This window comes from Hyperolius riggenbachi, chromosome 2, assembly GCF_040937935.1.
Source record: "Hyperolius riggenbachi isolate aHypRig1 chromosome 2, aHypRig1.pri, whole genome shotgun sequence".
NCBI classification, from domain to species: domain Eukaryota; kingdom Metazoa; phylum Chordata; class Amphibia; order Anura; family Hyperoliidae; genus Hyperolius; species Hyperolius riggenbachi.
The window spans coordinates 120,581,789-120,609,701 of NC_090647.1; the positions used below are offsets into that span (position 1 = coordinate 120,581,789).

General features: G+C 46.4%; 1 protein-coding gene across 2 annotated transcripts in view; it reads right to left on the reverse strand.

Annotated features, from left to right (window-relative positions):
- Positions 1 to 27,913, reverse strand: part of TESPA1 (thymocyte expressed, positive selection associated 1) — a 137,972-nt gene that overhangs the window by 19,270 nt on the left and 90,789 nt on the right. For both annotated transcript variants that reach the window (XM_068267303.1, XM_068267302.1), the window contains exons 4-5: positions 17,883 to 17,929; positions 11,811 to 11,864 (exon numbers count right to left, since the gene is read on the reverse strand). In XM_068267303.1, the coding sequence (XP_068123404.1) occupies positions 11,811 to 11,864; positions 17,883 to 17,929 (101 nt within the window). The remainder of the gene's footprint in view (positions 1 to 11,810; positions 11,865 to 17,882; positions 17,930 to 27,913) is intronic.

A 27,913-nucleotide genomic window follows, 5' to 3' on the forward strand; every position in this document is an offset into this window, starting at 1 on the left:
GTGGTCCCAGTGTCCGAGGGACCACCAGGGCAGGCTGCAGCCACCCTAGTCTGCACCCAAGCACACTGATTTCCCCCCCCCCTGCCCCCTGATCGCCCACAGCACCCCTCAGACCCCCCCCCCCTGCCCACCCCCCAGACCACTGTTTGCACCCAATCACCCCCCTAATCACCCATCAATCACTCCCTGTCACTATCTGTCAACGCTAATTTTTTTAATGCCCTAAACTGCCCCCTGCTCCCTCCTGATCACCCCCCCCCCCCTCAGATTCTCCCCAGACCCCCCCACCCCCCCGTGTACTGTATGCATCCATCCCCCTGATCACCTGTCAATCACCCATCAATCACCCCCTGTCACTGCCACCCATCAATCAGCCCCTAACCTGCCCCTTGCGGGCAATCTAATCACCCACCCACACCAATAGATCGCCCGCAGATCCGACGTCAGATCACCTCCCAAGTGCAGTGTTTACATCTGTTCTCTACCCTAAACACCCACTAATTACCCATCAATCACCCATCAATCACCCCCTATCACCACCTGTCACTGTTACCCATCAGATCAGACCCTAATCTGCCCCTTGCGGGCACCCAATCACCCGCCTACACGCTCAGATTGCCCTCAGACCCCCCTTATCAATTCGCCAGTGCAATATTTACATATGTTCTTCCCTGTAATAACCAACTGATCACCTGTTAATCACCTGTCAATCACCCATCAATCACCCCCTGTCACTGCCACCCATCAATCAACCCCTGTCACTGCCACCCATCAATCAGCCCCTAACCTGCCCCTTGCGGGCAATCTGATCACCCACACCATTAGATTGCCCGCAGATCCGACGTCAGATCACCTCCCAAGTGCAGTGTTTACATCTGTTCTCTACCCTAAACACCCACTAATTACCCATCAATCACCCATCTATCACCACCTGTCACTGTTACCTATCAGATCAGACCCTAATCTGCCTCTTGCGGGCACCCAATCACCCGCCTCCATGCTCAGATTGCCCTCAGACCCCCCTCTTATCAATTCACCAGTGCAATATTTACATCTGTTCTTCCCTGTAATAACCCACTGATCACCTGTCAATCACCTGTCAATCACCCATCAATCACCCCCTGTCACTGCCACCCATCAATTACCCCCTGTCACTGCCACCCATCAATCAGCCCCTAACCTGCCCCTTGTGGGCAATCTGATCACCCACCCACACCAATAGATCGCCCACAGATCCGACGTCAGATCACCTCCCAAGTGCATTGTTTACATCTGTTCTCTACCCTAAACACCCACTAATTACCCATCAATCACCCCCTGTCACTGCTACTTATCAGATTAGACCCCTATCTGCCCCTAGGGCACTCAATCACCCGCCCACACCCTCAGAACGCCCTCAGACCCCAGCCCTGATCACCTCCCCAGTGCATTGCTTGCATCTATTCCCCCCTCTAATCACACCTTGAGACACCCACCAATCACCTCCTGTCACCCCCTAGCACACCTACCCATCAGATCAGGCCCTAATTTGCCCCGTGTGGGCTCCTGATCACTCGGCCAAACCCTCAGATCCCCCTCAGACCCCCTTCCGATCACCTCCCCAGTGCATTGATTGCATCTCTTTTCCCCTCTAACCACCCCCTGAGAAACCCATCAATCACCTCCTGTCACCCCCCTAGCACTCCTATCCATCAGATCAGGCCCAATACAACCTGTCATCTAAAAGGCCACCCTGCTTATGACCGGTTCCACAAAATTCGTCCCCTCATAGACCACCTATCATCAAAATTTGCAGATGCTTATACCCCTGAACAGTCATTTTGAGACATTTGGTTTCCAGACTACTCACGGTTTTGGGCCCGTAAAATGCCAAGGCGGTAAAGGAACCCCACAAGTGACCCCATTTTAGAAAAAAGACACCCCAAGGTATTCTGTTAGGTGTATGACGTGTTCATAGAAGATTTTATTTTTTGTCAAAAGTTAGCGGAAATTGATTTTTATTGTTTTTATTTTTCACAAAGTGTCATTTTTCACTAACTTGTGACAAAAAATAAAATCTTCTATGAACTCGCCATACACCTAACGGAATACCTTGGGGTGTCTTCTTTCTAAAATGGGGTCACTTGTGGGGTTCCTATACTGCCCTGGCATTTTAGGGGCCCTAAACCGTGAGGAGTAGTCTAGAAAACAAATGCCTCAAAATGACCTGTGAATAGGACGTTGGGCCCCTTAGCGCACCTAGGCTGCAAAAAAGTGTCACACATGTGGCACCGCCGTACTCAGGAAAAGTAGTATAATGTGTTTTGGGGTGTATTTTTACACATACCCATGCTGGGTGGGAGAAATCTCTCTGTAAATGGACAATTGTGTGTAAAAAAAATCAAACAATTGTCATTTACAGAGATATTTCTCCCACCCAGCATGGGTATGTGTAAAAATACACCCCAAAACACATTATACAACTTCTCCTGAGTATGGCGGTACCACATGTGTGGCACTTATTTACACCGTAAGTACGCTAAGGGGCCCAAAGTCCAATGAGCACCTTTAGGTTTTCACAGGTCATTTTGCGACATTTGGTTTCAAGACTACTCCTCATGGTTTAGGGCCCCTAAAATGCCAGGGCAGTATAGGAACCCCACAAATGACCCCATTCTATAAAGAAGACACCCAAAGGTATTCCGTTAGGAGTATGGTGAGTTCATAGAAGATTTTATTTTTTGTCACAAGTTAGCGGAAAATGACACTTTGTGAAAAAAAACAATTAAAATCAATTTCCGCTAACTTGTGATAAAAAATAAAATCTTCTATGAACTCACCATACTCCTAACAGAATACCTTGGGGTGTCTTCTTTCTAAAATGGGGTCATTAGTGGGGTTCCTATACTGCCCTGGCATTTTAGGGGCCCAAAACCGTGAGGAGTAGTCTTGAAACAAAAATGACTTGTGAAATCCTAAAGGTACTCATTGGACTTTGGGCCCCTTAGCGCAGTTAGGGTGCAAAAAAGTGCCACACATGTGGTATCGCCGTACTCAGGAGAAGTAGTATAATGTGTTTTGGGGTGTATTTTTACACATACCCATGCTGAGTGGGAGAAATATCTCTGTAAATGGACAATGGTGTGTAAAAAAAATCAAACAATTGTCATTTACAGAGATATTTCTCCCACCCAGCATGGGTATGTGTAAAAATACACCCCAAAACACATTATACTACTTCTCCTGAGTACGGCAATACCACATGTGTGGCACTTTTTTGCAGCCTAACTGCGCTAAGGGGTCCAAAGTCCAATGAGCACCTTTAGGCTTTACAGGGGTGCTTACAATTAGGCACCACCCAAAATGCCAGGACAGTAAGCACACCCCACAAATTACCCCATTTTGGAAAGTAGACACTTCAAGGTATTCAGAGAAGAGCATAGTGAGTCCGTGGCAGATTTCATTTTTTTTTTCGCAAGTTAGCAGAAATGGAAACTTTTTTTTGGTCCCCCACCATCCATGTACATGTCAGTGGCACTAGCACAACTTGTCAAAGACATAGCCCTGAAATGTAATTGTGTGCTTGAAGTATTATGGATAATAAAGGGCTTAAAGGGCATTACCTATGATGGTACTTGTGGAGATATATTGAGGTGCTGATGATATTAGGGAGTACAGAAACCTATTCTATCATTTTTATGTCTGCTGTATATCTTTCAGAGGTGGAGGTCAGCCAGTATGACTTGAAGATAGTGGCAGCTAGCTTCATGGACTATTAATGTGATTGTGTGTGGTGTCAATAGACAGACAAAGGGAACCTCATTACCTGTTTCTGGCTGTCCAGAGGAACTGTACGCTGTGATCTTTTGTATTAGTGTAGACAGCTGCCATTGTCTTCAGTGAATGGACCAGTCCCCTTCAATAGGCAAGGAAGTAAGTATTGTCTTGACCATATGAAGGGCTTTGAGTTTCTGCTAATGGGATTATCTTCCTGGCTTTTTGAACTCAGGAGACGGCCCATTGTCTCAATACACAAAGCAAGCCTAGTCAGGAAAAGACTAACACATGTCAACAGGATATTTGTTGTTCTCAAGATTATGACAAGCGTTCGGTGATGTCACAAACGGGGAAAGTGCATTAGTTCCTGGGGGCTGGACATTAAATGCCCCAGGGTACACTTCAGACTATTTAAGCTGACCCAGGACAGCCACCGGTATCTGCTCTTGGAGTTAGCGCATAGCTAGAGTTGATCTCGACTTCTGGTCGAACAAGCGGCATGCTCCTGCCGACAACGTTGAGACCTTCAAGTTGGTAACGTTTTTAATCCCCATTTTTATTTTTACGCAAATATCCGTGTGTGTTATCTTTGTAACTTTTATCTTGTAACTATTTTACTTTGTTTTTTGTAATCTTTTGTATATATTAAGTTCTGCATTGTTCTATGTTTTTCTGGAATATTAAATTATTATTTAATAAGCTTGACTTCTGCCGTACTAAACTAACACTCATAGCCTAAAGGAGACTGCAGTGTAGCTGTGTATAAGTCCGTGCCTAGTTGTATGTTTGAGCAACACTACCATATGAAATTGTAATTGCATTGTGTGTGGGGGCGTTTGTCATACGTTGGCCTAAAGCGCGCAGCTGACCCAACGTACGAAACGCCAGTGCGAGTAGCTAACAGTATTGTTCGGAACGACTGTTAGTGGTTTTGCTGCACGACAGTGTAACTTGCATTACAAGTCAGTGTCTGATTGTGCTGTGTTACTGTACAACTGTACTGTGTGTGTGGGTGCGTGGCGTTCTTGTATTCGGCCTAAGCGCAAAGCTGACCCAAATACGAAAACGCGGAGTGCGCGCTGAGGACTCGACAGCAGAGTGGAAGTGTCTAGAAAACCGCTAGTGGTGGCAGTGAGAGGTGTTCTGAGGGGTCCCAGCCTTGTTTTAGCTTGACTAAGGCTGCTTCCCCTCTCAGTCTGGTCAAACCCGCAGTCGGGAACCGTATACGCAGGCGTGCCGCGGGCCGGTTCCTGACATAATTGGCTGGCAGTGGTGGCATCGTTTAGTACATTAGTACGCAGTTTAGCTCGCTATTCTGAGTACTAAATGCTGGAAGCTTGCTAGAAGCAACTAGCCTACAGAAGTCTACTCAGTGCAGACTCTATATACTTTTTTTTTATTCAAAGATACACACGTGGTATTTTGCTTTCCCTTCCCCCCTTTTTTCTTTTTATTTTTTGCAACACGATGGCTCAGAAAGCATCCAGCTATGCAAGGCAAAACAAAGAGATGCTACTCAACTTGTGTGAGCACAGAGGCATCGAGACGGTGAGCGGCCAGATGAAGGAGCAGTTGGTTCGTGCCCTCGAGGAGTATGAGGCAGAGCAAGCCCGTGCTTCAACGTCAGGGGATGCAGCTCATGACATGCCAGAGGAGGAATCGCTCCCGCCACAGAATGCGAGTGGAGACGATGTCCTGGACGATCCCTTGAGCAGGGAGATGCCATCTCTGGAAGCTGATCTACAGCTACTGAACTCGGCTGATCCTGAACTGCGCCTAAAGCTGATCCTACTGCACCGACAGGCAGAGAAGGAACAAGCGGCACAGCGACTCCAGGCCGAGAGGAAACAAGCTGCCCAGCGACTCCAGGCCAAGAGGGAGCAAGCTGCACAAAGACACCAGGCCGAGAGGGAAAGAGCTGAACGGCAACACCAGCTGGAGCTGGCTAAACTTCAGCAGCAGAACCGGTCTGCTGGACCCGCAGAACGCGAAGGTGAGCGAGTCCACAGAATCCCCCTGGATAAGTTCCCCGCTATGGACAAGGACTCTGACAGCGACACTTTCCTACAGGGGTTTGAAAGGACTTGTCGGCAGTATGGGGTGCCCCGTGAGCAGTGGGCACGATACCTCACACCAGGGCTGAGAGGCAAGGCCCTGGAGGCGTTTGTGAGTCTCCCCCAGGAGGAAGAAACAGACTTTGAGGCAATTAAGAAAGCCATCATTGCGCGATACCACCTCACGCCAGAGGTGTATCGCAAACGTTTCAGGACAGTGCAGTGAGGTCCTAATGACAGTTACCTGGATCATGCGTGCAACCTGCGCACTGCCTTCCAGCAGTGGTTAAAAGGACTGGCGGTTGAAACTTTTGATGCCCTGCAGGAACTGATAATAAAAGACCAGTTCCTCCACACTTGTCCTGTTGAGGTCCGGCAGTTTGTACGGGACCGAGAGCCGAAGACCGTGGATGAGTTGCTGATGCCTACACGTCCAATTGAGTATCTGACTTTCGGAGGACTACGGCGCCCAGCTGGAAGGGAGAAAAGACTGCGAGACCTTCTCCTTTGAGCACCCAGCGAAGCCAAGTCCCGCAGCCGCCTGGAGGTAGAACCGCCACCGTTGACACTCGGAGATGTTTTGCCTGTAACAAACCGGGTCACATCAGTGCTACGTGCCCAGAAAAGAAGAAGGAAGCCCCAAACTCTGGCGGGGCCCGGAATGCGTTGTGTGCCACTAGGAATGCAGGTAGCTATGCAGAGAATCTGCAACCTGTCACGGTTGGAGATACGGTTACCACCGGTCTAAGAGACACTGGAGCAGAGGTGATTCTAGTGCACCCCCAGCTTGTGAACCCTGAGGAGTACATTCCTGGCAAGACTATGGCTGTCAAAGGAGTTGGGGGTGTCACCCCCGCCATACCCACCGCCTTGGTCCACCTGGATTGGGGGGCCGGCAGCGGAATGAAAGAAGTGGGGGTAACGGATGCCATCCCCACAAACGTTTTGTTGGGTACTGACCTGGGACGGTTAGTAGCCCGGTATGAGCCTACTCCACACCCCATGGAGCCTGCATCCCCCGCAGAAGTTCAGGACTCTTGCAAGGTACTGTGTGATAATGCTGTGCAAGTGGGGAGTGCTGGTGAGGCCCCAGGGGCTACGGACTGTGTACTAGGAGCCAGCCCTAGTGAGTCTCCAGTGCCCAGGCCTGGAGGAGGACACGTTGTTACCATGAATGCAGATAATGTTGATGTAATATGTGATGTGTTGCATAATGACATGTGTACAGTGAACGCTCCGTCAGCTGCAGTGGTGACCCGAAGTGCTCACCGGGCTGCAGCAGACGAATTGTCCACTGAAGGGGCTGATGTCACTGGGTCGGGCTCTTCCACTTCAGAGCTTGGCTCTGAGGACCCACAGGCCTCTCAGTTTGCCACCTCCCTGGTGCCTGTGACCGACAGCGCTGAGTTCTCCGAGGCTGTGCGACTTGATAGCAGCCTGGAAGAGCTCAGGGGTCTGGCGGACAGGGCACCGGTGGAGGGCGACAAGGTGAGGGTGTACTGGGAGCACGGCAGACTGTACAGAGAGGTTACTCCCTCTGAGCTGTCTGAAGTGGAGGAGGCAGACAGGCAGTTGATTGTGCCCCACAGGTACAGGGAGCAGCTATTAAGAATAGCACATGAGGTGCCCCTGGCTGGTCACTTGGGGATCCGCAAGACCAAATCCCGGCTTGCACACAATTTTTATTGGCCCCACATGGGGACAGATATTGCCGATTTTTGCCGGTCTTGTGTCGCATGTCAGTGGGTCGGCAAAGCAGGTGACACAGACAAAGCCCCACTGAGGCCCTTGCCCATCATAGAGGAGCCCTTCCAAAGGGTCGCTGTGGACATAATTGGGCCTCTAGCAATACCCAGCAGCACAGGGAAACGTTTCATTCTTACGGTGGTCGATTATGCCAATCGCTACCCTGAAGCTGTAGCCCTGAGCTCCATACGGGCAGACAAGGTTGCGGACGCATTGGTGCGCATTTTCTCACGGGGCGGTTTTCCCCGTGAAATGCTCACCGATCACGGCCCGCAATTCATGTCGCGCCTAATGGAATGCCTCTGTAAACAAATGCAGGTAAAACACATCATGGCCAGCCCTTACCACCCCCAGACAAATGGGTTATGTGAGCGGTTAAATGGTACTCTGAAACAGATGCTAAGGGTGTTTGTTGAATCGCAGGGGAGAGACTGGGAGCGATACCTGCCCCACTTACTGTTTGCTTATCGTGAGGTGCCCCAGGCATCCACCGGGTTCTCGCCCTTTGAGCTCTTATATGGGAGAAGGGTACGCGGACCCCTCGATCTCATTCGAGAGGTCTGGGAGGGGCAGGATATGGGTCCCGGGGTCTCCATAGTGGAATGCGTTCTAAAGTTCCAGGAAAAGATGGACACCCTGGTGGGGTTAGTGCGAGAGAATCTGACTCAAGCCCAGGCCACCCAGAAGCAGTGGTATGACCACAGGGCTAGGGAGAGAGTTTATGAGGTAGGTCGCAAGGTATGGGTCCTAAACCCGATGCGACAGAATAAGCTGCAGGCCGCTTGGGATGGGCCCTATACCATACATAGGAAGATTAGTGATGTGACCTATGTGGTCGCGCTGGATGACCGAGGTAAGCAGCTGAAAACGTACTATGTAAATATGTTAAAGGAACATCATGCTAGAACCGCTTGCGCTCTCCCTGTCTGCAGTTTGCTACCGGACGGTGAAGCAGAGGCCCTGGTTGACATCCTGGCCTCCACCCAGGAAACCGACTCTGTTACCGAGGTGCAGATCAATCCGGAGTTGACAGCAGAGCAGCAGGCTGGGCTATCTGATGTGCTGACCCTTTACCGTAGTACCTTTACAGCCCGCCCTGGTCTGACCAGCCTGGCTGTACACCATGTTGACACCGGAAATAACAAGCCGGTTAGACAGTCAGCCTATAGAGTCTGAGGTTCAGGCCCACATCAGCAAGGAGATTGAGGAAATGCTGTCACTAGGGGTGATCCAACGGTCGCACAGCGCATGGGCATCACCTGTAGTGCTAGTACCCAAACGGGACCAGACCACTCGGTTCTGTGTAGATTATCGAAAACTAAATTTGATAACTGCGTCAGATGCTTACCCAATGCCGAGGGTCGACGAATTGTTAGATAAGCTAGCTGGCGCGCAATATCTAGCAATCGTGGATTTGAGTCGGGGATACTGGCAGGTCCCTGTAACAGCTGAGGCACGGGAGAGGTCTGCCTTTATCACCCCCTCAGGTCTGTTTGAATTTAATGTAATGCCTTTTGGAATGAAAAACGCCCCAGCCACCTTCGAACGGGTTGTAAATGGTCTCCTGGAAGGTTTGGAACACTGCGCTGTCGCCTACCTGGATGACATCGCCGTGTTTAGCGCCAACTGGAACGACCACTTAGCGCAGCTGTCACAGGTTTTGGGGCGCATCACTGCAGCAGGACTAACAGTCAAGCCTAGCAAGTGTCAGATCGGCATGAAACAGGTACAGTACCTGGGACATGTGGTGGGGGGGGGAGAGCTTCGTCCAGATACGGGGAAGGTAGATGCCATTTTGTCCTGGCCCACCCCCCAAACGAAGAAGCAGATTCAGTCCTTCTTAGGAATGGCTGGGTACTATAGAAAGTTTGTCCCCAACTACAGTGCCCTCGCCAAGCCATTGACAGATCTCACCAAAAAGAAGCTGCCCAAGTAGATTCTCTGGACGCCAGAATGTGAACAGTCATTCACAGCTCTGAAGAGGGCCCTAGCCAGCCCTCCCGTGTTGCAAGCGCCAGACTTCAGCCGACGGTTTGTGGTCCAGACGGACGCCTCAGCCTCTGGCCTAGGTGCTGTGTTAAGCCAGGTAAACCAGACTGGGGAAGAACATCCGATTCTGTATTTAAGTCGGAAGCTGCTACCCTGGGAGGTAGCCTACGCCACCATAGAGAAAGAGTGCTTGGCAATTGTATGGGCCCTACAAAAGCTGCAGCACTACCTCTATGGTCGTGTATTCACGGTCGTCACCGACCACAACCCTCTTAGTTGGTTACATCGGGTTTCTGGTGACAATGGAAAATTGCTGAGATGGAGCTTGGTTCTCCAACAATATAGCTTCACTATTCAACATAGGAAGGGGAGCAATCATGGGAATGCGGATGGGCTGTCCCGTCAAGCAAAACCAACAGTGTAGGTGCAGGCAAGATGAACTGGGAAGATCATCTGCCTTGCACCAAGTTGACGGCGGAGGTGTGGAGATATATTGAGGTGCTGATGATATTAGGGAGTAAGAAACCTATTCTATCATTTTTATGTCTGCTGTATATCTTTCAGAGGTGGAGGTCAGCCAGTATGACTTGAAGATAGTGGCAGCTAGCTTCATGGACTATTAATGTGATTGTGTGTGGTGTCAATAGACAGACAAAGGGAACCTCATTACCTGTTTCTGGCTGTCCAGAGGAACTGTACGCTGTGATCTTTTGTATTAGTGTAGACAGCTGCCATTGTCTTCAGTGAATGGACCAGTCCCCTTCAATAGGCAAGGAAGTGGGTATTGTCTTGACCATATGAAGGGCTTTGAGTTTCTGCTAATGGGATTATCTGCCTGGCTTTTTGAACTCAGGAGACGGCCCATTGTCTCAATACACAAAGCAAGCCTAGTCAGGAAAAGACTAACACATGTCAACAGGATATTTGTTGTTCTCAAGATTATGACAAGCGTTCGGTGATGTCACAAACGGGGAAAGTGCATTAGTTATGGGGGCTGGACATTAAATGCCCCAGGGGACACTTCAGACTATTTAAGCTGACCCAGGACAGCCACCGGTATCTGCTCTTGGAGTTAGCGCATAGCTAGAGTTGATCTCGACTTCTGGTCGAACAAGCGGCATGCTCCTGCCGACAACGTTGAGACCTTCAAGTTGGTAACGTTTTTAATCCCCATTTTTATTTTTTACGCAAATATCCGTGTGTGTTATCTTTGTAACTTTTATCCTGTAACTATTTTAATTTGTTTTTTGTAATCTTTTGTATATATTAAGTTCTGCATTGTTCTATGTTTTTCTGGAATATTAAATTATTATTTAATAAGCTTGACTTCTGCCGTACTAAACTAACACTCATAGCCTAAAGGAGACTGCAGTGTAGCTGTGTATAAGTCCGTGCCTAGTTGTATGTTTGAGCAACACTACCATATGAAATTGTAATTGCATTGTGTGTGGGGGCGTTTGTCATACGTTGGCCTAAAGTGCGCAGCTGACCAAACGTACGAAACGCCAGTGCGAGTAGCTAACAGTATCGTTCGGAACGACTGTTAGTGGTTTTGCTGCACGACAGTGTAACTTGCATTACAAGTCAGTGTCTGATTGTGCTGTGTTACTGTACAACTGTACTGTGTGTGTGGGTGCGTGGCATTCTCGTATTCGGCCTAAGCGCAAAGCTGACCCAAATACGAAAACGCGGAGTGCGCGCTGAGGACTCGACAGCAGAGTGGAAGTGTCTAGCGAACCGCTAGTGGTGGCAGTGAGAGGTGTTCTGAGGGGTCCCAGCCTTGTTTTAGCTTGACTAAGGCTGCTTCCCCTCTCAGTCTGGTCAAACCCGCAGTCGGGAACCGTATACGCAGGCGTGCCGCGGGCCGGTTCCTGACAGTACTGACCATCTTCATGAACTGTGATTTATGTCCTGTGTGCTGCTGGTCTGGACATTTGCACTATTCTTCAAGGAGTGCATTCTCCCTACCTATACAGTGATGTGATTGGAGGCATGGCCAGCACTATAGGAAGATACATGATAAGTGCATTGACCCAGCCAAGTAGGATATGCACTGAAACATATAACCCTAGTGTTTTGGGTGGATTTATTAAACTTAGCTGTTTGATAGAAAATATAATAATGTTAAAAAATATTTTGCATAAACACTTTATTGTAACTTTTTGGGTACATTTCAAAGGCACATCCCCAAAAATGAATGTCTGCTGTCAAGATATACCAGTATGTCTCCTTAGATATGTTATTATATTGATTTGTGGACTTTACCTTCAGCTCCAAGAGTGAATTCATCTTCTAGACTGTTTCCTTTGCATAGCAACACTGCAAAATAAATCATTACATATTACTCTGAGTGTCTGAAATGTAGTGATTAATTTATTGATATATGATGGGTGGATAGAAAAAAAAATGACAACCAAACACTACTTTGGACCTTATTGCTGCCTCCTGCCTGTGAGGACATTGGTGAGATTTCTACAAGGCACACCCCCAGGCATCCTTTTGTATGTATGTACTTGTTTTCCGTGCAGTCGAGCACAGGGCTAGCCAAATGACGCTGAAATTCTGGGCTGCTGAAATTTCAGGTGGCGTTAAATACTACTAACCTGCTAATATCTTCAAAGCATTGCTAGACCTTGGTGGTCTAATCATCTGGTGAGTGAGGCTTAATCGGGTGTGGTGGAGGTCCCCGTATCAAGCAACTGTTACCAATAGAGTGGAGCTGAGTGTCACTTAAACTGACACTTAACTGAATTGAATCACTATTATAGCAGGAAGTGCACCCAGCCCGCAGGAAGCAATAAGGCCGGTTCACACTGGTGGAAAAAAAGGTCAGTTTGCAGATCCAAAAGGAATGGATCCTAACGGACACGAACCAATCCAATGTTGACCTATGGATCCGTTCACATTGTTCTGTTAGAACGGATCTGTTCCACCCATCTGCTGAACGGACCTCAAATTTGGTACTGCAGCAATTTTTCTGGACCGATGAGCCCAGCAGAACGGAAATGGAAGCTGAAGCCCTGCATTGGGGGCAATGAGAAAATGAAATGTTTCTTCACACTAGTTAAGAAAAGGACTGTTCTGGACAGCAAAATCCACTTTGGTGATGGGGGTCGGGGGAGAGGTAATATGGGGAAGCAGCTGAACAGCAACAGACAGAAAATGGATCTGATCGACCGGTAATCAGATCCATTTTCACAGATCCGTTTGCCACTTAATTGCCAGCGTGAACCAGGCCTAAGTAGTGTTTTGCAATTTTGTATTCTGCAATGTAGTTTGGGATGCTAATGCGCATCAATATACCTGATTTATACATCAGATAACAAGCCTTGCTAAGTGTTATTGCACAAACTCAGTACTGGAGATAAAACTCACATTTTCATAGTGAATCAAACAATTACGGTAGTAATATAAAGTAACAAGCAATAACTGATTTAATACTAGTGAGCTTTAGAGCATCAACCCTTAGTTCTGTGAAACTATAGAGTATTCTGACAGGCAGTTTTCACGGAAAGTAATCCTTGTTTAGGTTTTTTATATCATATTATTCATTTGTAACACGTTTGCTTAGATACTGTACAGTCTGTATGCTACATACAGACTATATTGTTTACATTCCCACTTAGTATGTAATGTATCAAGTACAAATATTTTTTCCATTATTTACACATCTACAGTGAAACCACATTATGGACTATAGTCACTAAATACCAGTTGCATTGTGCAGGAAGTGGTCAACAATTTTACAGTTACTTACGCCAACTAAGTGGCACGCATTGCACACATTTAGCACAACGTGCATTACCTTGGTAAAGTTAGTCTTGCAAGGATAACACGCAGTAAGCGAGTAGTATAATGCACATTGCTGCTTGTGTTACTTATTTGTGTAACGCTAATTGCATAACATGTGACACATAGTCACTACTGGCAATGGTATCTAGTTATGAAATGAATATGGCAGTTCAGTTTTAATAAAACAGAGGTCACACAGGATGATACTTTTCTATTATTATTTTTTTTTCAATCTCATTACTCATACTGTGGTCCAACGACATTTTGTTGGTTTTCACTAGAAAATGGTCAGATAACAACTTTTCAGAACTAAAGCTGATAGCAAAAAACATTATGTCAAGCAGATCTTTATCTAAAACTAAGTTCCATTACAAGATGTGAGAAGGATTTCCTGTTACTGATATTGTTATTATCAGCCCCCGCTTAGTGTAGACTAAACTTTGTAGAAAACATAATTATATTCCCATTCAGTAATCATTAAGAAACGTAACCTTATTATTTGGCCTTAAAGGGAACCTAAGACGAGAAGCGTGTCAGATTCCATAATTACCTGGGGCTTCTTTAAGCCCTCTTAAGGTTATTGGGCTGAATAGCCAGTGACTGGAACCACCTGGGGAGATGGCGAGGGACGAGTGGCCCTAAGGAGGCTTGAGGACGCCCCAGGTAAGTATGGTACATGAGATACTTCTTCTCTCAGGTACACTTTAAGAAAAGCTCCACTTTCATTTAACATTTGTACAACATCAGTGCTGTACAAGACTGTGAAATTTAACATGATCACAATAATGTGATATTTCCATTTCAGTTTAAAGCTAGTTGAGGGGAGTTGTTAAAGAGGAACTCCAGCCTAAACAAACATACTGTCATTAAGTTACATTAGTTATGTTAATTAACCACTTTACCCCCGCGCGTACGGATTTCTCCGCCCCTTTTTCCATCCTTTCACCCCCAGGGACGGAGAAATCCGTACTTTGCGCACTCCCGCCGCTGTCCGCGTTCCCGCTCGTAAACACGCCGCCCGCCGCTAGTAAACACGCCGCCGCCCGCTCGCCCAGAGATCAACGAACGGGAAAATCCATTCCCGTTCGTTGATCTCAGCCCCGAAATGACCTGCTGCCGCTCGGCTGAGCAGCGCGATCATTGTGAAAAAATAACAAAGTCCCAGCCTCTTTCTACTTCCTGCAAGAGTCCGGAAGGACGCTTGCAGGTAGCATGAAACAAATTGGTAATGTTGCCATCTTGTGGCCAAATAGTAAAACTACACCCTAACCATTTTCTACACACAAATAAACTTGTTTTACACAAGAAATTAACTCCTTACCTCCCACACTCCCCAATTTTTTTTTTTTGTAATTAAAAAAAAAATAAAAAATTTACAATAAAAAAAAAACATAAATAGTTTCCTTAGGGACTGAACTTTTTAAATATTTATGTCAAGAGGGTATAACACTGTTACTTTATAAACTATGGGCTTATAATTAGGGATGGACGCAAAACTGAAAAAAATGCACCTTCATTTCCAACTAAAATATTGGCGGCAAACATTGTGATAGGGACATAATTTAAACGGTTTTATAACCGGGATAAATAGGCATATACATTTAATGGGTTTTAATTACAGTAGCATGCATTATTTAAAAACTATAAAGGGCGAAAACTGAAAAATAATACATTTTTTCCCACATTTTTTCCTATTTTCCCATTAAAACACATTTAGAATAAAATTATTCTTGGCATAATGTCCCACCTAAAGAAAGCCTAATTGGTGGCGAAAAAAACAAGATATAGTTCATTTCATTGCGATAAGTAATGATAAAATTATAGACGAATGAATGGAAGGAGCGCTGAAAGGTGAAAATTGCTCTGGTGGTCAAGGGGTAAAACCCCTCAGTTGGGAAGTGGTTAAAATAGATAGGTAATATAATCTCTTACCCACACTGTTTTAAAAGAACAGGCAAATGTTTGATTTCATGATGGCAGCCATCTTTTTGGTTGAAAGAAGGTGACAGGGAGCATGAGACACAGTTCCAACTGTCCTGTGTCCTGAGCACCTCTCCCAGTTGCTAGGCAACGTGAATAACAACACAGGAAATCACATCATGCTCTGCACAGCATCAGTGAAAAAAGCCCGGGCTTTTTTTTCTTTGATGGGTGGAGCTTAGCTAAAAATTCAGCTAAAAATGATGCTTTGGTAAGAAAAACAGTTTGTGGGTGTGGCCAAATAAAGTATGTGAACCAATCAGAGGTGTAGCTAGAGTTCAGCTGTAACAGCCCCAGCAACCCCCCCCCCCCCCCCCACCCTTGTTCCCCTTAACATACCTAGCAAATTTGGTGATTCTAGAACTTGTAGGGGCTTTGCAATTAACAGCCAATGACTTCAAGAAATTTGGGGGAAAATTTACTTTTTTCGGTTGGATTCGCAACCCAAAGAATTTGGACCTATTCAATCAAAAAGCCAATGATTCAAATAGGGAGCTAATACAATACTTATTCTCAGCCTTCTTCCTTTTTGATTTTATGTTTTTAGCGTATTGGGGATTTAACTTTATGTCACCCGCCACTTGTTTTTCAGCTTCCAGTTTTGCAAGTCTGAATACCTTTTTACAATTTTTGCATGCATTTCCATTTCTTCAATGCAGATACAGTCCCTTCCTGCACTAGGGCCCAAAAGACACTCCTTTTACATTAAATAATGTCCAAAATTGTATTATTTTGAAATTATTTTAGATCTAGAATTTTTATTCTCATAAAATGAAAGAGTTTCACTTACCTGGGGCTTCTGCCAGCCCCCTGCAGCTGCCCTGTGCACGGGACGTTACCAAATGATCCTCGGTTTCCCCCGCTGTGGCTCACTTTTGCTTCTGGCAGTCACTGTCCACTGTGCCTGCGCGGCCCTGTCTGCACACATCCTCGTTTGTCCTCCCGTCGCCGGGAGGGTACTGTGCAGGAGCAGTAGAGATTTTCTCTTACTGTGCCTGCACAGGACGTTCCTGGCTAAAGGAGCGCATACGAGGATGCAGTGGCCAGGGCGCGCGCAGGCACAGTGGACGTTGACTTACAAGTCGGTGTGAATAAAAGTGAGCTGCAGCAGGGGAACAGAGGGTTGGCAGAAGCCCCAGGTTAGGCCCCGTTCACACTTGCGGTTTAGTAAAAACCGCACCGGATGTCCGGACCGCACCGTATCCGGACCGGACCTGATTCGTACGGTTCCTATCCGGATCCGGTCCGGATCCGGTCCGTTTGCATCCGGTTTCCGTGCGGTGTGAACACGGTTGCGGTCCGGATCCGGTTTCTTAAGGAGATAACATCCTTTTAATTACCTGGGGTCTGGGAGGTCAGCAGAAGGGTCTGGGGTCATTGTTGGAGACAGGTGGACGTGTGGAGACCATCCGTGGATACAGAGACTGCAGTTGGGACCATGGATCCAGGCATTTTTTACTCGTAAACCTGGGAATTCTCTCTGTTGTTCGCCTCCTTCAGACATATCAGACATGTTGCTGGCAAAAAGAGCTCCAGCATGAAATCGCTGCTGCCCCACTCTTCGCTGGGCCCATGTGGTCCCCATCCAAAATGCATAGGAAGTGGGGTAGAACGTCCGGTTTTTGTAGCCAGTGTGTTGTGCGCTCTCCGGCTCTCATTGCTTTGTATTGGCCGGATGGTGCAGTCCGGCTCCGCTCCGGATACGGCTGCCGGAGGAGCCGGACCAAAAAATAGCGCATGTTGGAACGGACGCCGGAGTCCGGATCCGGCCCGGATCCGGTCCGGCTCCGGTCCGGCAGAACGGACGCATGTGAACGGACGCATAGGCTTTCATTGCCATGCCGTGCGTCCGTTCCGTCCGTTCTGAAAGCGGTCCGGCTCCGGCACGGCGATTCCGGACGGCCACCGCTAATGTGAACCGGGCCTTAGTGAAACACTGTTTTTTTTAAAATCTACAGGTCCGCTTTATGTCACAGGCCAAATGTTACTATATTGTGGTCAATGTTTCTCAAGCCTTTTTAAACTTGTGCATTAAATATAATATTTGGTCTATTTGAAATGACCAAATCAAGGCATTAAAGACCCATCTGTTCCGCATTGCTTACTTGCTATCTTCATAGCTCCAACCCCTTCCCTTGGGCTAACACTCCCCTTATGTGACCCTCTCCCCAACCCTTAGATTTTAAGCCTATTTGGAAGGGCCCTCCTCCCCATGTTCTCCACCACCATAGGAGCTTGGCGACTCATCTGCTATATTTAACCCTACATTTTTATGTCACTATTTTGTATTTTGTTTTGAAACACTATAATGTCCATGTGTAACATTGTGTAATGTTAAAATGTCTCACCTATCCATTGTATAGCACTATGAAGTATATTAGAGCTTTATAAATAAAGTTTAATAATAAGTAGAGCATCTGTTTTGGCTTACATACAAAGTTAGGTTAAGAGCCAATGTACAGTCCCTGTCTCATTGGCTAACCGGGGACTACCTGTATACCACTTATGGGGAGTGTTTGTTAGGCAGCCGTCAGGAACAGATATGCACAGATAACCTGTAATTACCTTTAGGATGCTGTAGGACTTCTTCAGAGCTGTTTTCTATAGGTGAGCTGTGAGACAAATAAATACTTTTTCAGTGTTTAGAAATATCAGATCTGAGCTTTAATTTGCCAATGCAATTAGGGCTGGCTTAAAGCAAGTCTGTTACAATTATGAGTAATAGCAATAGGAACTGCATGTATGGTTTAAAAAAATCACTTAAACAGGAACTTAAACGAAAAGAGGAAAACATTAATGAATACATTGCAAAGTGAGAAGTTTATAAAAAAAAAATTAGAACAGAGATCAAGAAATGATCGCTATTCGCCATGTAATTTGTTCATGTTGTTTGATGCACAATCATCCTTCACATAATCACCTTTACTACTGGCAGACATGAAAAAAAACAGACAGCACCAACTGCCTTTATCCATAACTACACGCCTTAACAATGCAATAGGCTAAGGCCTCTTTCACATTGCAACATTAAAGTCGCATGTTAGAAAATGTTTTAACGTGGACTAATGCACAGCAACATTCACAGTGCACACGTTGCGTTGTGTGTAACGTGTAGCAGTATTTAGACAGTGCTGCATGCTGTGCGTTTAGCAATAAATCTGCTGCGTTGTGTGTGTTGCACATGCTCAGTAATTGTTTTTTTTAATGTAACGCATTTTCGTTCTATCACTGTGCAACAAAAACGGCGCACCAAACGCAGGGCTAAAGAATGTACTATAACCTCCAAGTTATAGTCTTTCAATGCGTTGCATTAGGGGCACGTTATGCGATCTTAACGTTGCATCAAACGCACCGTCCCATTGTGAAAGAGGCCTTAAGGGCTCTTACACAGTAAGAAGTCGCGTTTGATGCCACATTAAGGTCGCATAATGTGCCCCTAATGCAACGCATTGAAAGATTATAACTTGGACGTTATTTAGCCCTGCGTTTGGTGTGCCGTTTTCGTCGCACAGTGATAGAATGAAAAAAAACATTACTGAGCATGTGTAAACAGTGTAACGCAGCTAAAAACGTGTATAATGCATAGCATGCAGCACTTTCATTTAACGTGCAGCGTTAGACACAAACACAATGTCTGCACTGTGAACAGCCCATTGATTTTTCATTGCTGTAAGTTATTGTGCGTTACATGTTGTTGTAACGTGCGACTTTAACGTCGCCTGTGAAAGAGCCCTAAAGTTTTTTTTTTTATAGGTATACATTTGCACAGGGGGAGATACTGGTTGCTTAGCAGTTGGAAACAGCTGTTATTCCCTACAATGCAACAAGGCTCACAGACAGTAAAATGTTAGGACCTAGGTCCTGACATCACACTATAAGAGGGTTTTCATCACAATATAAGCCATATACAGACCCCCCTAATGATCTATTTGAGAAAAAGGGATTTGGATGAAGTTCAACCTTTGGTTACAGCCTGCACAGTAGCCCAGAGCCGCTCAGATTTGACTTTTTGTGCAGTGCAACCAAACTCATTCACAGATGGGAGCACGGCTACGAATAATTGCTGGTCTCGAGGAGGATGTGGAGAGCCTCTGGAGGGTTCAATGATAGGTATGTGACTTTTTCTCCTTTCACAGTTTTGTCACAGTTTTGCTTTGAGGCTGTATTCACAGTGGGACATTGTGGAGCTGCGTTATAAAGTCTAATAACACAGCTTACCGTACTGCAATGCTAATCCTATGGGGCGTTCACAATCACAGTGCAACATTAGCGTTGCATAGTAACATGTAGCGTTATGGTAACGCACTGCTTGGAGTGCGTTACCTCTAAACGCACACATTACCAGGTACAGGAAAGCATACTTTTCATTGCCTGTATGCTTTACTGTACCTACTGTAAGTGACGGTAATGCAGCGTTAATGTGAGTTACCACCTTTTTTTTGTGTTGTAATGCTGCATTGGGACTTTAACGTCGCACTACAATGCAATGTTCCACTGTGAATGCAGCCGAAATCTTTAAAAAATAGTTGGTCTGCAACTTGGACTGTGTTTTAGATTTTTGCCTCTTATGTGATCGCATTTGAAAACCCTGGTTTAAAAAGAGGCATTTGAAATTGTAAAAGTTGTTCTCTTTCTGCACCAGATTTAAAGCGAAAAGTAAAAAAAAAACAAAAAAAACACACGCTTTGTTTCCCCAAAGTCTTGCTTTTTAACTTCCACTGAGGAGACTATTTGCTTGGAGTTTGCCTACTGTCTCCAAGATTTTGGATTGGATTTCAATTTTTAGATGCTGTCTTCTTCCCCTCAACCTAAAATCCTACTGACTATAATATTCCTCAGACTAAACTAGTCCTAAATTCTGACAGCCACTGCTGAAGGACATTGAGTGATGTGAATTGCTCAGTATATTAAAGCGGACCTAAACTCTTGCACAAGAGACAAGTAAAACACAGAGAAATCCACCTTGTGTGTGTTTAGAGAGAACTGCCTTAATTCTCCGATTTCTGCAAGTAATGAGCCAGTTTAATTTTATATTGTAAACTGAACAGAGGCGCCAAAAGGATAAAAACAGTATTTAAGATATTTAAAATTGCTTAGGAGGCAGTGGTGGACTTACCTCCTTCAAGCAGACACAAAAACTGTGTAGTTCGACAACAATAAATTTATTAGTACACTCCAAGGTTTTTATACTACGGTATAAAAACCTTGGAGTGTACTAATAAATTTATTGTTGTCGAACTACACATTTTTTGTGTCTACTTGAAGGAGGTAAGTCCACCACTGCCTCCTAAGCAATTTTAAATATCTTAAATATCTTAAATACTGTTTTTATTCTTTTGGCGCCTCTGTTCAGTTTACAATATAGCATATATCCACCCTTGGTGGAGGGGGATACCCCTACCTTTTCACATCTACAGAGAGCGACTCCTTAATCCTGAGTGGGGACAGGTTAATCTCCTCACCTGCTTATACAGTGGTTGCCTGAAGGTAACCCTGGTTTGTGAGTATATAATTTACTCTTTTTCATTATACCAATTAGCTTGACTTACTACACTATATTGGGCTCTCGGTTCTCCTTGTTTTACAGTGTAATTTTAGCTGTCAGCTCTGTCTGATCTGTGCCGAGTTGTGTGATAATATGTAAACGTAGGAGGTTAAGGCCCGGTTCACATTAGCGGTCGCCGTCCGGAATCGCCGTGCCGGAGCCGGACCGCATGCGGAACGGACGGAATGGACGCACGGCATAGCAATGAAAGTCTATGCGTCCGTTCACATGCGTCCGTTTGGTCCGAACCAGAGCCGGACCGGATCCGGACTCCGGCATAAGATCCAACATGCGCTATTTTTTGGTCCGGCTCCTCCGGCAGACGTAACCGGAGCGGAGCCGGACTGTTGCATCCGGCCAATACAAACCAATGAGAACCGGAGAGCACACAACACACTGGCTATAAAAACCGGATGTTCTACCCCACTTCCTATGCTTTTTCTATGGTATAGTGGCCATTTTGGATGGGGACCACATGGGCCCAGCGTTCACAGAGTGGAGCAGCAGCGATTTCATGCTGGAGCTCTTTGGCAGCAACATGTCTGATGATATGTCTGATAACGAGGAGGTGAGGCCCTACACAGCAGAAGACCTCATCCTACAGGTGCAGCAGATACCAGCCCTGTGGGACAAGGGGGATGCGGACCAACTGCAGTCTCTGTATCCACGGATGGTCTCCACACGTCCACCTGTCTCCAACAATGACCCCAGAGCTTCTGCTGACCTCCCAGACCCCAGGTATTTATACAGGTTGTTATCTCTTTAAGAAACCGGATCCGGACCGCAACCATGTTCATACCGCACGGAAAACGGATGCAAACGGACCGGATCCGGATAGGAACCGTACGGATCAGGTCTGGTCCGGATCCGGTGCGGTCCGGACATCCGTTCCGGTTTTTACAAAACCGCAAGTGTGAACGGGGCCTTACTCTTGCTGTATTCCAATGAAACCAGGAAATAGACACTGCAGATTTATTTAAGGAGTTCTGTAAGCTGTAACAAAGAAAACTTTTTCTATAAAGGTTATTATGCCGTTTTTAGAGCAGGGAGGAAGTTCTGGGGTTAGGTCCACTTTAAATAACTTGTTGCTTAATATGTCAGTGCTACATAAATACTTGAAATGAATAAAGACAAAGAGTAATAACTGTGTCTTTTAAGTCATTCACTGTAGTTAATTCTGACAAATCCTCATATAATAAGATTAGTGACAGCAGGCTTAGATATGAGATTATACATGATAAATATACACAGATAATGCATGTCATTAGAGAACTACTGTACTAAAGATTACTAAACTCTACTCAGTCATGATCCACAAGTCAGCACGGCATAACTATCAGATGGGCAGAAAGAAGTACAGCAAAACCAGTCTACTGATTCTTCATGCTGTGCTAAAAACCACATTATAATTAAAGCAATTTTATTGAGCAGTAACACCCTTGGTACTTGTCAAAGCAAGTAAAGTGTGTAAACAGTGTGAAATAAAATGATCTGAAAGGCTGAACAACAAAAACTAGGAAGAATGCAGTAGACAGTTTACTTATGTTTCAATGCAGTGCAATTTGCACCGCAAAACATATCCATCCAGCGATTGTATAAAAATTCAAAAAGAAAGACAAAACCGCATGTTGAAAAAGTTCAAAAGCATTAACAAAGGAGAAGAAGACTTTTACACTGTCAACTATTGCTGCTGCTGACAATGGCATTAGATTTTGTGACAATTATTATTATTATTATTATTTAGTATTTATATAGCGCCGACATATTACGCAGCGCTGTACAATGTATATATATATCTTGTCACTAACTGTCCCTCAAAGGAGCTCACAATCTAATCACTACCATTGCCATATATCTATATTATGTAGTGTAAGTACTGTAGTCTAGGGCCAATTTTAGGGGGAGCCAATTAACTTAATCTGTATGTTTTTGGAATGTGGGAGGAAACCGGTGTACCCGGAGGAAACCCACGCAGACACGGAGAGAACATACAAACTCTTTGCAGGTAGTGCCCTGGCTGGGATTCGAACCAGGGCCCCAGCGCTGCAAGGCGAGAGAGCTAACCACTATGCCACTGTGCTGCCCATGAAATGTCTTTCATTCTACAGGTTCACCAAAGTCTTAGGCCTCGTTTCCACAACTACATGCAAATTTTTATAAGCACAATGCAAGACTGTAGTAAAAACAAGGCCATAAAGCGCACCTGAAAATTGGATTCTTACTCATCTGTGGCTACTTTCAACCCCCCGTAGTGTGTCAGGTCCTTCGGCATCCTCTGGGTCTCCTTGGTTGCATTGTTGCTTGTCTGCGACTGGAGCGCCAGTCATGCCTAGTGCATGTTCATGTAGAGTTGAGCTGAAATTTTCGTAATTTCGCATTACTATAATTACGCATGCGAAATTTGCGATTACGATGCGAAATTAGCGTAGCGAAATTGCCATTAAAATCGTAATTGAAAATACCGTAAGCGTAATTTTCAACGCGAAATTTCGCGTTTCGTTCATGCCGTAATTTCGCATTAAACGCTACCGTAATTTCGCGTTAAACCGTAACGCTCCGTATAATATAAAAAAGCCGCCGACTTTAAGGGTTAATAGCAAAGCCCCCTTAAATGCTAAGAGCCTCAAATTTGGAGAATATATTAAGGAGATCAGGAGGAATAAGAGGGAAATTTTTTTTTTCAAAAAGACCTTATAGTTTTTGAGAAAATCGATGTTAAAGTTTCAAAGGAAAAATGTAAACATTTAAAAACCCGCCGACTTTAACGGTTAATAGCAAAGCCTGCTTAAAGTTTAGGAACACCAAATTCCCAGGGTATATTAAGGGGATCAGTGGGAATAAGAGGAAAAAAAATTTTGCAAAAAGACCTTATAGTTTTTGAGAAAATCGATTTTTAAGTTTCAAGGGCGAAAATGTCTTTTAAATGCGGAAAATGTCAGGTTTTTTTGCACAGGTAACAATAGTGTATTATTTTTATAGATTCCCCCAAGTGGGAAGAGTTTTACTTACTTCGTTCTGAGTGTGGGAAATATAAAAAAAACCGACGTGGGGTCCCCCCTCCCAGACCTCTTTAACCCCTTGTCCCCCATGCAGGCTGGGATAGCCAGAATGCGGAGCACCGGCCGCGTGGGGCTCCGCACCCTGACTATACCAGCCCGCATGGTCCATGGATTGGGGGGTCTCGGAAGGGGAGGGGCAGCCAAGCTTTCCCCTCCCCCTCCGAGCCCTTGTCCAATCCAAGGACAAGGGGCTCTTCTCCACCTCCGATGGGCGGTGAAGGTGGAGGCAGGGGCGGACTGACAACTCATGGGGCCCCCGGGCAATAGGAGAATATGGGGCCCCCATACCAGTGTTACCCACCTTTCACGTTATATTTTTACAGACTAAGGTATAATAATTTATTGACAACAGTAAATATGTTATATTGTACACTGACAAAACCCCCCTGCGCCGCGCGTAGCGCGGCGCGCCAAAAAATGGGTGTGGTCACGCAACAGAATGTGGGCGTGGTGATGGGTGGGGCAAAATATACATGACCTTAGCAGTGGTGTAAAAGGTCTGCCGGGGAAGTTTGAACTCTGCCATAGTGTTTCCCCCCAAAATACATGTAATCTGACAGCATTTCACCAAAAATCCATGCAATTTGGCAGAGGTTCCTCCAAAATACAGATAATATGGCAGTCGTTCCCCCAAAATAGACGTTATCTGGCAGCAGCGGTTCCCCCAAATACACATAATTTGGCAGCGGATCACCAAAAATACATGTAGCAGCAGTGGTTCCCCCAAAATACACAGAATCTGGAAGCAGCAGTTCCCCCATTATACACAATCTGGCAGCGGTTCCCCAAAAATACACATAATCTGGCAGCTGTTTCTCAAAATACACTTAATCTGGCAGCAGCAGTTCCCCAAAAATAGTTAATCTGGCAGCAGTTCCCCCAAAATAGGTGCCCCCAGTATAGGTAACCAGGTCAAAAGGTATCCCCAGTGGAAGTATCCAGGTCTATAGGTTTTCCCAGTGCAGGTATCCAGGTCTATAGGTGTCCCCAGTATAAGTAGCCTAATCTACAGGTGTCCCCAGAATAGATAACCAGGTCTATAGATGTCCCCATTTAAGATAGCCAGGACTATAGATGTCCCCAGTTAAGATAGCCAGGTCTATAGGCTTCCCCAGTATAGGTAGCCAGGTCTACAGGTGTCTCCAGAATACAGTAGGTAGCCAGGCCTATAGGTGTCCCCAGTACAGATAGCCAGGTCTATAGGTGTCTCCTGTATAGATAGCCAGGTCTTTAGGTGTCCCCAGTATATGTAGCCAGGTGTATAGGTGTCCCCAGTATAGCCAGGTCTATAGGTGACCCCAGTATAGCCAGGTCTATAGGTGTCCCCAGTATAGCCAGGTCTATAGGTGTCCCCAGTATAGCCAGGTCTATAGGTGCCCCCAGTATATACAGTCAGGTCTATAGGTGTCCCCAGTATATACAGCCAGGTCTATAGGTGCCCCCAGTATATGTAGCTAGGTCTATAAGAGCCCCCAGTATATGTAGTCAGGTGTATAAGTGCCCCCAGTATATGCAGCCAGGTGTATAGGTGCCCCCAGTATATGCAGCCAGGTGTATAGGTGCCCCCAGTATATGCAGCCAGGTGTATAGGTCTCCCCAGTATATGCAGCCAGGTGTATAGGTGCCCCCAGTATATGCAGCCAGGTGTATAGGTGCCCCCAGTATATGTAGCCAGGTGTATAGGTCTCCCCAGTATATGCAGCCAGGTGTATAGGTGCCCCCAGTATATGCAGCCAGGTGTATAGGTGCCCCCAGTATATGCAGCCAGGTGTATAGGTCTCCCCAGTATATGCAGCCAGGTGTATAGGTGCCCCCAGTATATGCAGCCAGGTGTATAGGTGCCCCCAGTATATGCAGCCAGGTGTATAGGTCTCCCCAGTATATGCAGCCAGGTGTATACGTGCCCCCAGTATATGCAGCCAGGTGTATAGGTCTCCCCAGTATATGCAGCCAGGTGTATAGGTGCCCCCAGTATATGCAGCCAGGTGTATAGGTCTCCCCAGTATAGCCAGGTCTGTAAGTGCCCCCAGTATAAGCAGCCAGGCTTGTAGGTGTCTCCAGGAGGGGAGACAGCCAGTGAAGGAGGGCGATTTGCATAGCAGCGGAGAAGGGGGGAAGTTCCCCCCCCCCTTCTCTCACCTTGGGCCCCCCCCCCTTCCTGGCTCTCCCCCCTCCGTAATCTGCAAAGTGCAAACAACTGGAAGTGGCTGTCAGCGGGCGGAGACTTACCGCTGTTCAGCCACCGGAGGCATCGCTGATCTCTGTGCAGCTAGTCTGGGCTTCTCAAGCCCACACTAGCTGCACACAGATCAGCGATCCATCCAATGGCTGAACAGCGGTAAATCTCCGCCCGCTGTCAGTCGCTTCCAGCTGTTTGCATTTTGCAGATTACGGAGGGGAGAGCCAGGAAGGGGGGCCCCAAGGTGAGAGAAGGGGGGGGAACTTTCCCCCTTCTCCGCTGCTATGCCCATCGCCCTCCTTCACTGGCTGTCTCCCCTCCTGCTCAGGGTTCTCTTGCGGGTTGCGGGCCCCCCCTGACCACGGGCCCTCGGTCCGTGCCCGAGTGCCCTAATGGTCAGTCCGCCCCTGGGTGGAGGCCGCGATTTCCTGGGTGGGGGGTTCATGGTGGAATCTGGGAGTCCCCTTTAAAAAGGGGTCCCCCAGATGTCCACCCCCCTCCCAGGAGAAATGAGTATAGAGGTACTTGTAGTACCCCTTACCCATTTCCTTTAAGAGTTAAAAGTAAATAAACACACAAACACATAGAAAAAGTATTTTAATTGAACAAAAAACATAACCACGAAAAAAGTCCTTTAATATTCTTAATTAACCATTAATACTTACCTGTCCCTTTAAATAAATGATCCCACGCAATATCCTCGGAAATGTTCTATCAGTTACAATGTAACAAAGTTATTACAATATAACAACTTTGTTACATTGTAACTACGCCGCACCCGACGTCACTCACCGCCGCCGCCGCCGCCGCGTCTGCGCTGCAGGACCCGACAGAGCTCTGAGCTATAGCTCAGAGCTCTCGAAAGCATCTTTGTATTTGGGCTCCAAGGAGCCCCATTGGTCCTTAGCAGACCAATGGGGTTCCTTCTGATTTGAAGGGCTCCTTGGAGCCCAAATACAAAGATGCTTCTCAGAGCTCTGAGCTATATAGCTCAGAGCTCTGTCGGGTCCGTGCAGGACGCTAAGTCCCCGCCGGCTCCGCTGCCCTCCCCGCCTCTCCCACATGTCACCCACATGTCACCCACATGTGGGTGACATGTGGGTGACAGATGTGGGCGGGGTGGACAGCGGGAGCTGCGGGGACTTAGCGTCCTGCACGGACGCGTATGCGGCGGCTGAGCGGCGAGTGGCGTCGGGTGCGGCGTAGTTACAATGTAACAAAGTTGTTACATAATAACTTTGTTACATTGTAACTGATAGAACATTTCCGAGGATATTGCGTGGGATCATTTATTTAAAGGGACAGGTAAGTATTAATGGTTAATTAAGAATATTAAAGGACTTTTTTCGTGGTTATGTTTTTTGTTCAATTAAAATACTTTTTCTATGTGTTTGTGTGTTTATTTACTTTTAACTCTTAAAGGAAATGGGTAAGGGGTACTACAAGTACCTCTATACTCATTTCTCCTGGGAGGGGGGTGGGCATCTGGGGGACTCCTTTTTAAAGGGGACTCCCAGATTCCACCATGAACCCCCCACCCAGGAAATCGCGGCCTCCACCTCCACCGCCCATCGGAGGTGGAGAAGAGCCCCTTGTCCTTGGATTGGACAAGGGCTCGGAGGGGGAGGGGAAAGCTTGGCTGCCCCTCCCCTTCCGAGACCCCCCAATCCATGGACCATGCGGGCTGGTATAGTCAGGGTGCGGAGCCCCACGCGGCCGGTGCTCCGCATTCTGGCTATCCCAGCCTGCATGGGGGACAAGGGGTTAAAGAGGTCTGGGAGGGGGGACCCCACGTCGGTTTTTTTTTATATTT